The following is a 13,022-nucleotide window of genomic DNA, read 5'->3' on the forward strand; positions in this document are numbered from 1 at the left end:
ATTGATCTGTCCTCAAGTTTACTGATTCTATTGTCTACTGATTTTTTTATTTTTTTATTTTTCCCTTCTATGGAATAATATCCATTTGTTCTTTTTAAAAAAAAAAACACCTTCTGTTTCTTTTCTGACATTTCCTCTCTTATTTTTTTCCCCATTTGCTTCAAGGGGATTCATAGCTGCTTGTTGGAATTGTTTGTTTTAATGATGCCTACTTTAAAATCTTTGTCGGGAAAATGATATCCTGGACACAGATCATGAGACTCTATCCCATTTAATCACCAATCATTCTTCTGTTCAAGTGTAATGCTAGGACCGTCAGGGCAGAAACTGGTGTATATTGATCATCTTGCTAAGTCTACTGACACCACCCCAGCACAAGTGAGTGCTAATTCTTGTTGCAGATAAACAGGGTAAAGGTTCAGCTACCCATTTGACCCCACTAGCACCTTCCCAATGAACATGGAACACTGATTCACATTGCCTCATTATTGCAGGGTGGCTTAGTTGTTCATCTTACAACTAGGCCCTCCTGACATCAAAAGAGAGAAGGGGGAGAAAGAACAGCACCAGTTCGTCCTTACGCTGCCTTCTTCTACCTGGTTTATACTGAATGGGAATGAAGGCTCAGCTTCCCCATTGAGTGGCGAGAAAAGAGGGGCATCAGTGTGCTTACGAGCCCAGCCTCAAACTGCTTCAGTAAGCCTCCTTGACTGCTTTCTTCAGTTTCCTGCTGCGCCTCCCGTTGGCCTAGTCTAGCCAACGAAGGACAGTGTTGGTCACATCTGTGGTACTCACCCATCCGGGCAGAGGGGAGAGGCAGAGACTGAATTAAAGGGTGAAAGGAAGGACACCTGTTTGCACAGGAGGTCTTGTGAAACCAATGGTAGATACAATATCTCCTTGCCCGATAGCACTTCTGGTCGGAAAACAAGCCATCTGACAACTGGAGCTATCGGTCTAAGAGAAGACTAAACCGCCTGCCAGCCTCCCAGCTCACCGCTGAAAACACCACAGCAGGACATCTGGAGGGGATTCCTGAGCCCCGGGAGATGGCCTGGGAGAAGGATCCTGACCTTTATCATCCAGAGTCTAAAGAACACGTTCCTCATAGCGATGAACCTCCGTATGGAGTATACTTGTTTGGGTGACATTTTCAGTTTGTAATGTAATTCATTTCATGATTGCTTGGTTGGGAATGTGTAGAATTCGGAATTAAATATGGAAAAGTCTTGTTTTTCTTAGCTGCTTGCTTAGAAATTATGTCATCCAACAACTGCTAATTAAATGAACGCAACACGTACAGCCCCCTTACTTGATTCTAAGAGCTCAGAAATTTCTGTTTCTACTGTGTAGTTTTTACACCATGCTTCTTCATCTTTTGACAATAGCAGCAGTAACTGTTGTCTCTTAATGGAAAGAATCCAGAGACTTCATCTCAAGCTAATCTGTTTTTCTCCACCACCCCCTCCCCTTTTTTTCCCCCTTCCAGGAGAACAACTGTGAGTTTTGTGGCTTACTGCTGCTCTACCCGGTGTCTGCAGACTTTTGACCTACTGAGTTGATAAACACTCAAGTGCCCTCAGGAGCATTGCCAGTTTGACACGGTAGCTGCTGAGACTGCACGCTGCGCAGTGGGAGGAGGCCAGGCTGGCAAACAGGTCTTCTCATCCTGCCCGACCAAGTGCAGGAGGCTGCAGAATTCTCTGGAATGTCCTGATTGAGCTTCAGAGCTGCCATGCCTTCGTCCTTCCCCCACGTTGGAATATACCCCCCGGAAATTCAGAACCCTCTGTCTTCTGTGTGTTTATTTTTGTGTCTCAGACCATTGCATTTGTTGTGCCTCTACAAATCTAAAACCGGTGTCCTTCCATTCCCTCGATAAGAACGATAGTTTGACAGTGCAACAAATTCGCCTTGAAATACATAAATCTTCAGCGGTCCTTCTAATCTTTCCTTCTTCCCCCAGTCCATTATTTTCCCCACAGCTTTTTTCTCTCAGTGGTTTCCCCAGTGGCAATGTGTTTGTTTTTAAAGAGCATCTACTGCCTCATCGACAGGGTGGGGTGCGTGAGTTGGCAGCAAAGTCCAGCTCCTGGGAAGGCTGTGCCAGCATCTCAGGGCACACACCCTCTGGAAAGCAGCAGCCTTGTTTACAAATAAGGCTGGGCACTAACAGACATGGGTGTTCTGTGCTGTTTTGTTGTTAAGAAGAACGTTGATTATAAATGAGACACAATCTTATTTTCAAATGTAATCCACAGAAAATTACTTTTTGAACTTTTTATTTTCCTGATTTATTTTTTTTTTTTGGTGTAAGAAAAGTTTGTGAAACATTTGAGGCTTTAAGAGACTTGATCCCTTTATTTCTGAATTTAAACACTTTGGAATAATGAAAAAATGGGAGAAGAGTACATGCAAATATGACCTCTAGTGTGGTGTGGGTTTATGATTAAATTGATACTGACTTTGACATGGTTTTGCTTCATGTGAAAAATAGACTCCAGCTTTATACCCATTATGTCGTGATTCTAAGTACAATTCTGGCACATTTGCTTTATGGTGCATGTGATGATCTTCATTTCTCATGTGCTTTAAGTCACTGTTGTCGAGGACACACAAAACACAAGCTGGAAGTTCCAGACTCAGCCCTAAACGTTTGCAAAAAGATCATAAACTGAAAATGCATGTGATTACACCCTGACCGGAAAAATATGGCTCTTAATATAGGAGTCATGTGTTTGATTTTCCTTTCAAAGGACGCATTCTAATGTGGCGATCCAGGGCTTGGCCTAAGGCAGGGCGAGAAGACACACCAAGAATGTTTGCCTCATACAGTAATTATTGTCGAAGAATTCCAAACTTGTCAAAAAGTTGGTGTGTGGCGTTTTATTAGCTGCCCTAAATCTCTACTGCTAGGCATAAACAGTGCTAAAAATCCTAAATAGTTAACAGGGTTCCTGACAAGTGTGTGATCTTTCACAGTCACCACCTGCTCCCCAGAAAACAGCCTTTCCCCGCGGAATGGTGCGGGCAGAAATTGATCGCGGGCTCTCACTGTATCTGCACTGCTTCCGCTTCCTCCCATGCGCTCCATGACGTGGTCCATCTGCACTGCGTCTGCTTCCTCCCATGCGCTCCATGACGTGGCCCATCTGCACTGCTTCTGCTTCCTCCCATGCGCCCCATGACGTGATCCATCTGCACTGCGTCTGCTTCCTCCCATGCGCTCCATGACGTGGTCCTGTCAGCCTCAACATGTCAAAGGCATGTGGTATAATAGGAAATGGAGATCCATATCGGAATATTACAGTTTCTCCTCCTTTAGAATGAAGTTTTAGCTGTAACCTGTGCATCAACGTAACTTGATAAATGTGGTGCGGGACAGAGTGGCCGATACCTCTTGTTTAAGAGACAGGACGCATATTGCCATATTTTCCTCTCTTGCTCTCGACCTGTCTTAAAATGGATCTATGAAAAATGGCAATCTGACAGTTAGGACTCCTTTCATTTGGTCCTGTCTGAAGTTTTGCGCAAGCCCTTATAAGGGAAGCATCCTCTTCTGTACCTGTGACAGATGATTGCGAGCTCCGCAGCAGCAGTCAGCTGAGTACTGCCACCTAATCCCGGTGTCACCCCTGATCGAGCTCCATGGATGAGAAATGAAATTTACACCCTGGTTTCCTTAGTGCTGTTCATGATGGACGTTAGTGCTCAAGTCACTGATGGAATTCTTAACTTGTTAATATTAAAGAAGTATTGTAGGGAGGGGAAAGTTCACCCGTATGATATACTTTTTAGATGTGCACATAACTTTATAAAAAGGCAGAGTTATTCTGCATGTTGTTTCCTTGGGCCACAGTTAGGCAGAAAGATGCTTCATGCAGCAGCAGTAATGGGAAGAAGGGGTGGTGAGCTACGTTAGAAAGTTTGGATCCATGTCAGTTCACATGAGTGATCTGAAGGACAGTTAAAAGTGTATCTAAAATTCAAGGGGCCTGTTGATCACTGGCCTTCCTGCAAACTCAGAGGAGCAGTTGCTAGCCAGTGTGTTCGTCCATGGCAACCCCGTATGTTGAAGTCGAACTGTGTTGCATAGAATTTTCCGTGGCTGATTTTTATTGTGTGGACCACCAGGTCCTTATTCCAAGGTGCCTCTGGGGAGACTTCCACCTCCCACCTTTCTTTTAGGAAATGAACCATTAACCCTTTGCACCCCCACCCCCCGCCCCCAGGGAATCCTGGCCTCCTTATAATGTAATGCAAGAAGGGGCCTGTTTGAAGTGGATCCACCCTCCTGTTGCTTTCACAATAATCCGATTAAATAATGCCAAACACTGTGGTTATACAACCTTGTGTAGATGAAATGATGCATTTTCAATTAATATTATATTGAGAAGAATTTTGAATTAAAAAATAAAGGACCAAGAAAGGACAGAGTCCTGGCTGGTGGCGGATCCAGTTGGGTTGATAGGGAAGCGGGATGAATTCGTCTATCTGCCATCTGACTCTCCTCTTCAGGAAATATAGAACACTGTAAATAACTTTCAGTTAATATGCTTGACACTCACTAAAGTCACACTCTGGCTTGCCTGACTAATGAACATCTACTTCTTTATCTATTACATAAAAATATATTTTTAATTAATCATTTTATTGAGGAACTCTTATAAATCTTTTAACAATCCAGAATTCTGTAGTATAAAGCACACTTGTACATATGTTGCCATCAACATTTCCAACACAGCTTCTTTCTACTTGAGCCCTTGGTATAAATAAGCGCCTCTTTTTTCCCTCCCACCCTCGTGAATCCTTGATCAATTATATATTGTTATTGTTATTTTGTGTCTTACACTGTCCACTGTCTCCCTTCACCCACCTTTCTGTTATCCCCCCTGGGCAGGGGTACTATATATCCAACCTTCAGATGGGTTCCCCCTTTCTCCCCACCCCACTGTCCCCCTACCCTCATGATATTGCTACTCCCACTACTGTTCCTGAGGGGTTTATCTGTCCTGAATTCCACGTGTCGAGGGCTCCTATCCATACCGATATGTGTTCTCCGGTCTAGCCGGATTTGTAAGGTAGAACTGCGTCATGGTAATGGCAGGGAGGAAGCATTCAGGAACCGGAGGAATGAGGTATGTTTCATCGGTGCTTTACTGCACCCTGGTTGAATCGTCCCTCCCTTAGCCCCTCAGTGGGGAGATGTCCAATCATCTACAGGTGGACTTTGGGTCTCCACTCCAACCCCCTGCTTTCACTTTTGATGTAATTGTTTGGGATCTTTTGCTACTTCATACCTGGAACATATCTCACTTTTGTTTCACATTGAACATTAAAATTTAAACATTTATAGTCTAAGGGAAAATACAATAACACTATGAGTTCCTACATTTACTTTTTTCCCTAAAATAAAATCACAGGCTTATTTCGTAATCTCTGGGGAGCTGCAAAAGATCATTTCTAAACTTACTGATAGTAAAATTATGTTTGTTTCCTGAATTGCTATAAAAACCAAAACTAAAATGTTAAAACCATACTTTCCTTTAGCAGAAGTCAAAACTCATTCATTTACGAACATGGATTCTAACTGGGGCAACATTAATGCAGCCTGTTGTAATTCAGCATTATGATGTAAGTTTATTCCAGATTTATAAGCAGAGTCTCTTTCAGAATCTTATTTTAAAATATATCCTTGTATAACCCTGACTATTTTACTGTGCTTTTTATTATTTTCATAGTTTCATTCAGTCCTACTTGCTGCTAATAAGACTTTCCTACTTTTCTTCAAGAACTCCCTAAGTGAATATTTTGCTTTCTCTTTGAACAGTGGAATGCCCGTATGTCTGTCTAGAAATCATTCAAGGCTCGCTGTTCCTACTGGAAAGCACCTTCCTGGGTCAGGAGCTGCTAGATCTGAAGATGAAGACAGTTTCTCTAGAAAAGGGCCTGATCATAGCTAAGTGGCTATTATCCTGGACAAGCAAAAGAGATTGCTTTGCGACGTAGGTTGCTCTCTTTGAAGCATGACTACGGTCCCTTGAACTTCAGAGACAGGTGTTATCGGCCCAGTACGGTGGCTAGGCAAAGAAATGATCTTGAAGATTATTTTTATAAGCAATTAATGCATGCAAGGGTTAGCTGAAATTTCCCCTCCACATCACAGCATGGATTCTCATTGTTACCTATGATAAAAGAATATCAGACTTTGCTTTGTTTTTACTGGCAATTTTGAGAACATATAATAATCCAAGGTGGTTTAAATAATAATTTTCTAAGACTCTGAGTGTGCCCTTTGAAAAGATATGCTAAAATGTGTTTGGGGTGTGAATATTTTTCTAAAACTTACGCTGTAGGCAGCTTACTTATATCTGCTGTGTATGAAAAGATGAATCGAGAATCATGTAAATGCTTAGGAGTGTTGAGAGTGGTGGTATCCTTGTCCTGACCAAAATCCATTTGTTAAGAAACACAAGGACTTCATTAAACACTTAAGTCAAAGCCCATGGTAACATTAACGAAAATGATGGCGTAAAGAAAATTATCCCCTCCCTCAAAGCAGTATGAAAGTGCCCCACCACCACCACCCCATGCGCAAAGTGCCCCACCACACACACACACACACACACACACACACACACACGAGAACCAACTTTTTCAGAACTTTGGAAATTAAGCAGTCTTTCAGCACACCGAACGAAGAGTATTCATTCATAAAAAGTGAATCTCCGTAACAAAAGCCAGTTTTTTCCCCTTAATTTTCTTTTTATACCCCCCACAGACACACAACAACAACAACAACAACCCCAGCTCATTAGGAACTTGGACACCAGCAGCTTGGCAGCCACAGAGGCAGCAAAAATGTGTCTCAGCAACTACAAAGCCTTATCCCCAGAAAGCCCTTGATTAGATCTGGCTGGGAGCTGGCCAGGTGTGGAAAGTTTTTTCTTTTGCTTTATGTTTTCATGTAGACACTCATGAAAAAATTAGAGGCGATTTATTACCCTGGCAGCTGACTGAGATGGTGGATAGCAGTTGGAGCATACAGTCGGCTAAGCCAAACATGGGCTTGAGAAAGCTGGGGAGTAAGATGGCCACAGGCTCTTTTAAAAGCTCCAGCATATTCCTGGGACTTTAGAAAGAATGCCTATATGGAGGGCTCATCTTCAGGCTCTGCAGAAATAGAAAGTGAAGTCTAAGGCAGAATTGACAGTGGGAGAATTATTCCAAATGTTTAAAAATTTCTGTAACCCCCATTAGCTGATTACTCAATAGATACTTCAATAGTCACACGAGATCTCAGTCTACATAATTAATTCAAACGAGTTACAAACCTAAAACAATAAGGAGCAGTAACACCAAACCCTTAAGAGAGAGGAAAATCTCACTTCCAGAGTTCCCACAATAGTGTTTAAAGATCAGATTTCAACAAAAATTACAAGACATTCAAATAAACTAGAGATTATGGCCTATACAGAGGAAGATAAACAATCCATGAAAATTTCCTGAGAAAGCCCAGCCTGAACTTTCTAGGCAAGATGTTTAATGAACTATTTAAATATGTTCAAAGAAAATAAAGAGTATTAGAAATCAATAAAGACATTTTATGCCTTTAAAAATTGAAATTCTGGAGCTGAAAAGTATAATAACTGAAAAGAAAAATCTGGAGGGCTCAGCGGAAAATTTCAGCAAGCAGAAGGGAAAACCTCAACAACAGATCAATTGGAATTCTTCAGAAAGAAAAAGATGGAAGAAAAATGAACACAGAGATGTGTGGGACAATCATCAAACAAACATTCTGGAGTCCCAGATGAAAAGAAGAGCTCCAAAGGATCTTTTAATAAATTGCCGTTGTAAACGCCCCAAAGCTGATGAAAAATTAATCACCATGCTCTGAGAAGCATAATCTTAAAGAGATACAGACATCAGTACATCTTCAACTGTCAAAATAAGAAGACGGATCTTGAATGCAACAAGAAGTGATTCACTGAGTCATCAAATCAAGACATAAAAACAACTGCAAAGGCAATTGCATAGGCAACTATAAAAATATACAGTATACAAAATATGGGTTGGTTGATTTGCAACTCTTTTTCCCCCCTTAATGAATAAGGATAATCCAAATTCACACCAGCTCAAGGCTGATTGCCACAGAGGATAGACATGACTCCTCCCTCCATCTTCTTTCTTTACTATATTGTGATACTGTGTTAGACAGAGTTCTCTAGAGAGACAAAACCAGATTGCTAGTAAATATATATATATTTGATATATGATGTAAATATATGATACATATCATAAGAAATGAACTGTTAAATTCTCTACAGATAGATATATAATACAAGAAATAGATATAGATATATAATACAAGAAATGAACAGTTAAATTATAAAGCAGTACAAATGGCTCAGTGCAACTCACTCCCGTGAGAGAGTTGTGAGACACTGGCAGTCCTTTAAGTCTTGAGGGCTGTCAGGTAGTCCTCTGTAGAGAGACAGCACAGGCAGCAATAGCAAGGCAGGTCACCAACCATCAGCCAGGTCACCAACCGTCAGTCCCCAGCTCCAGAGATGTACATTCCAATTGTGTGGTCTTAAAGGGACCTCAACTTACAACCACACAGGTAGTGTAGCCTGTAAATTGAGGCACAGAACAAGCAAGGCAGCCACACACTGGTCCGATGATCAAAGAGCGAGAGACAAGAAAGGCGAGGCTCACCGAGCCATTTACCTCTCTGCCCTTCAATTAATCCCACTTGTGTTTATCGGCCAGGCTGGCACAATAAACTATCTCAGATACCAACCATTACTAAAAAAGTAATCTTCTCTGTTGGGTTTGGAAATTCATTGCAATGGCCACACAGAACTCACAGCCAACACTCATGAATGTGAAGTTGTGTTAGGGAAGCTCACCGGTTACAAAATGGTAAGATGTGGATCTTTTGTCTGTAGTGCCCTTTCTTAGCCATGCTGTCAGTCATGTCTGATCCCCAGATTCTCAGTCACACAGCCCATTGGCCTCTCACATTCAGAGTCTCAATGCTGTTCCTCTGCTCTGCTTCAGTCTTGGTGCGGCGACTCTGCTCTGTCTCAGTCTCAATGCTGCTGTCTCTGGTGATTCTGTGTCTGCCCCTTAAGGCCTGAATCTCCAGACACCCTGCGTGGCTCTTCTTTCTTGGTGGTCACACATCCCCAGCCCTTGTTTCTGAAATGGTTCACTCTTAGACTCAGGAGAATGCCAACTGGACAAACCTTGTGTTAGATTCTTCTGTAAGGAACTCTGGTGGCATAAAGAGCTCTGGGGACATAAGTGGGTTTTACTTCGGACTTTTAACTACAAGGCCCGCAGTTAAAATGTACCAGCTTCTCCTTGGGAGAAAGATCAGGATTTCTGCTCTAGTAAAGATTTAGTCTTGGAAGTCTACATGGGCAGTTCTACTCAGCTGTGTAGAGTAAGCTATGAGTCAGAATCAACTCAATGACAGTGGTTGACACTTCAGAGTTAGGTCAAACATAACTCAGAATCATCAAAGAGACAACTCTTACTGGTTGCAGACTAGTGGAACACCTAAGACTGTGGCACCTAGTCACCCTTCAGGGCTCAAACTTAACCCAATCAGTGCCAGGATAATTTTGTCTTGTGATGATACCAGTCATTTTATCCATCCCAATAGAACACCGAGTTCATGCCAACTTATACGCCCCACCCCACACACACACACTGTGTTTCTTTTTTTTTTTTTTAATCAGACAGGAGCAAACAGGATGTTGCAAGTCCTGCTCACAAGGAGATGCTAATCACGCATCATGAGAGCTCCGATCATCATTTTATCTCTGTTCTCCAAAAGGAGGAACAGGTAAGGATTAACCTTACTGACGATACACACTGTGGGTTTCTAAGACTGTAACTGCTAATGGGCATGGGAAGCCCAGTCTTTGTCCAGTGGAGCTGCTGGTGGTTTCGAACTGCTGACCATGTGGATCACAGCTCAACTCGTAACCAACCACTATACAACCAGAACTTAGGGTCCTGGAAATTTCACCATGTCTGATAGTCTTTTGCATTACTTATTAGCTGAAGAAAAATAGGTGGTGTTTTAGATTTTTTCAAGATTCAGAAACAAAAAAGCATCAAGAGGTGGCAAATCGGGACTGTATAATAAACGCCTAATGATTTCCTAGTAAAACTCTCACAAAATTTCTCACACACAATCTCAAAAACAATAAGAATTTGAGTGAAGGCCAATGACCTCTAAGTCTATGACACTGGAAAGCTGTCTTGTTCTTCTGTCCACTAAAAGCAGTTCAGCAGATATAAGTAAGTGTTTCCGGTCCTTTAATCTGTGAAATGTATGTTTAAATTTTTACACAGCAAATTTGGTTCCTTCTAATGGGATTTCATGAGTCCTTTAATTCCCTCCTCCAGCGTATAATATTTGGCAATAAAATCAGCCAATTCTGTGGACCAAGCCCCTCTCACCTATGAAAAATTGCTATACTTTTTTAAAACAAATCCAAAATCCTGGTATCGTAGGCAGCAGGAAAAAGACTCTATGAAAAATGCATGATTTGCTTTCATCAAAAGAGTAAAACTAGAGCCCACAGATTGGGAAAAACTCTTTGGCAATGATACGATGGACAAAGGATTAATTGCTAAAACCTATAGAATTCTAAAAGACCTTTCTTAAGGTTTTTTCTTATTAGAAAAAACACAATCCAAATAAAAGATGAGCAGAGGACATCTATAGACAATTCACAAAGAGTGACACTTGAATGTCTAACAAACACATGAGGAAATGCTCACAATCGCTAGCCATTCCGGAGATGCAAATGAAAAGATATGCATGAGATATCACCTTATACTTACAATGATAGCCTCCCATACAGAGAACAGCAAATGCTATAGAAGGTGCAGAGCTTGTAAACATGTACAGCCAATGTGGCAAGCTCTATGGTACTACCTAAAACAACCGGGAATGGAAATATCATACGACCCAACAAGATTTGGCGGAGCACATACCCCAAAGAAATGAGACAGACAAGAACAAACATGCTCTCGTGTTCATTGCAGTGCAGTTCACAATAGCAAGAAGCTGGAAGCAGCCCTAATGTCCATCGGTCGAAAATGGATAAGAAACTCTGGTGCACACAATTAATGGAATACCATGCACCCCTGAAAAATGTTATGAAACACCTCATGACATGAATGCACCTGGAAACCATTCTGCAGAGTCAGTCACCAAAGGGCAGATACTGTACGAGTCCACTACTATAAACACTAAGATGAAGGCCCCCTTCTGCTCTCAGGTCAAGTAATCTTCTAATCCAGTCACCCAAGCAATGAGGTAGAGCCTGCTAACATCCATAAACCATGTTTCACCACTTTTATATGTACATCTCTAAAACCACTTCAGAGGAGACCCTACCTCAGCTGGGGGAAGATTTCAAGATGGGGGGAGAAGATGATTCAAATGTTGCCATACAACATTGCTCTAAGGTCACCCCATACCAACAGACACCTCTACAAATCATGGAACCTTACTGGAAATTCAAGCCAAGATCGGGGAAGGGAGGCATGTATGTCTCAGAGAAGACTATTATATTCTGTTAGTTTGTAAACCAGGAGAAGCAACATCCTATTGGAGGGAAAATGCTTAACAATACTTATATAGAACCCAAGGAGATAATATGCCATTGGCAAAATTAATGACAAGATCAATAGGGTTACCTGATGCCCCAGGGGGATGATTGATCATGTTCTTGATCATCAAATGATAATGATGTCTGCAACATGAACCAGAGACATATATAAAACAGATATATGAATGCATTGGGGGCTTACAATTAATTCTAGCCCTAATCTATGAACAATTTGTTCTTGTGACTGAGCCCATCTGGATGATACTCACCCTTATGAAGAGACGCTTGAAGATATGGGTGCTATAAGAAAGGGTGGTGAGATTAAAAAGAATAGCATCTGGGGTCTTAGAGGCTTACCTTAAAGCAGGCCATCTAAGTGAGGCATCAACTAAGTCCACATGGCTTCTTCTTCCACAAGCCTGTGTGATCTAAAGATTTCAAATAACAAAATCCAAATCTGAAAGAGGGAATGAAAGAACTTCCACTGTCTTCTTTTATTCATTTTTTAAATCTTGCTAAGCTTACCAACACAAATTTTAACCTGTTAATAATGACATCTAAAGCAATTAGACAATCTAGGAGGAAGGAGAGAAATGGTTTCTTAGGTCTGGAGAAAAGAAAGTGACAACAGTCATAATATTTCCACGCCAAAATTGGCAATGTTTTAGGAACTTGCCAGAACATGGCACCAAATGTAGGGCCACTCATCAGGAGTTTCCTTGGTATGTGATCATCTGATGTGCAGGCAAGGAGGCCAATTTGGGGGATTCGGTTGCAAGGCCAGGTCTCACCATGCCCCCAAATTATTCTCAGTTTCCCCAATAAAGGCTCATCTGTGCTTGCCACATGCAGTATTTGTTTCCCTGTGCCAGTACCCCGTGCACAGTGTTTCCCTGCAATCCCCTCCATGCCATGTCTCCTGGTCCCAGTGAACCGCACACTGTAGTCCCAACACCCTGTGTGCCACCTACCCACCCCCACGGCCCCACCCAGCACCCTAACCACGCCTCCTGCATATGCCTTGCTCCCTGGTCAGTGGGTCACCAGCTGCTACCCTCTTCCCCTTTCCTCTGAATGCTGAGGTCCACAAGCATGGGGAGGTAGCCCAGGACAATCTGCCCCTCTAAGGAATCCCCAGGACGTCTGTTCAGAATACTGGAGACCCTGGATGCGGGAGACCGCTGGGCCCGGAGAACAGAATTCCAATTGGGATTATTCCTTGCTGGAGTCCTGCACATTCTCCTAGCAAGGGTACATCTAGGCCCTCCAGATAGATAATCCCAGCTATTTAGAGAGAGACTGACTCCAGTGAGACAGAGATACGGCTTGAACCCGTGGCACATTGGTCTCCAGGAGGCTATTGATTTGTTCCTATCATCTTTT

General features: G+C 42.2%; 1 protein-coding gene and 1 non-coding gene across 3 annotated transcripts in view; one reads left to right on the forward strand and one right to left on the reverse strand.

Moving 5' to 3' along the window:
• The window catches only part of LRRC28 (leucine rich repeat containing 28), a 169,198-nt gene extending 167,413 nt beyond the window's left edge, over positions 1-1,785 (forward strand). For both annotated transcript variants that reach the window (XM_075557898.1, XM_075557899.1), the window contains one exon: positions 1,490-1,785. In XM_075557898.1, the coding sequence (XP_075414013.1) occupies positions 1,490-1,562 (73 nt within the window). In that variant the 3' untranslated portion in view covers positions 1,563-1,785. The remainder of the gene's footprint in view (positions 1-1,489) is intronic.
• Positions 1,786-9,744: 7,959 nt separating this feature from the next.
• Positions 9,745-9,879, reverse strand: LOC142457541 (U8 small nucleolar RNA). The gene has a single exon (XR_012786257.1). It is a non-coding gene; the product is annotated as a U8 small nucleolar RNA (small nucleolar RNA).
• Between the last annotated feature and the right edge of the window lie 3,143 nt (positions 9,880-13,022).

The sequence above is a fragment of the Tenrec ecaudatus genome, chromosome 9 (assembly GCF_050624435.1).
Source record: "Tenrec ecaudatus isolate mTenEca1 chromosome 9, mTenEca1.hap1, whole genome shotgun sequence".
Taxonomy (NCBI): domain Eukaryota; kingdom Metazoa; phylum Chordata; class Mammalia; order Afrosoricida; family Tenrecidae; genus Tenrec; species Tenrec ecaudatus.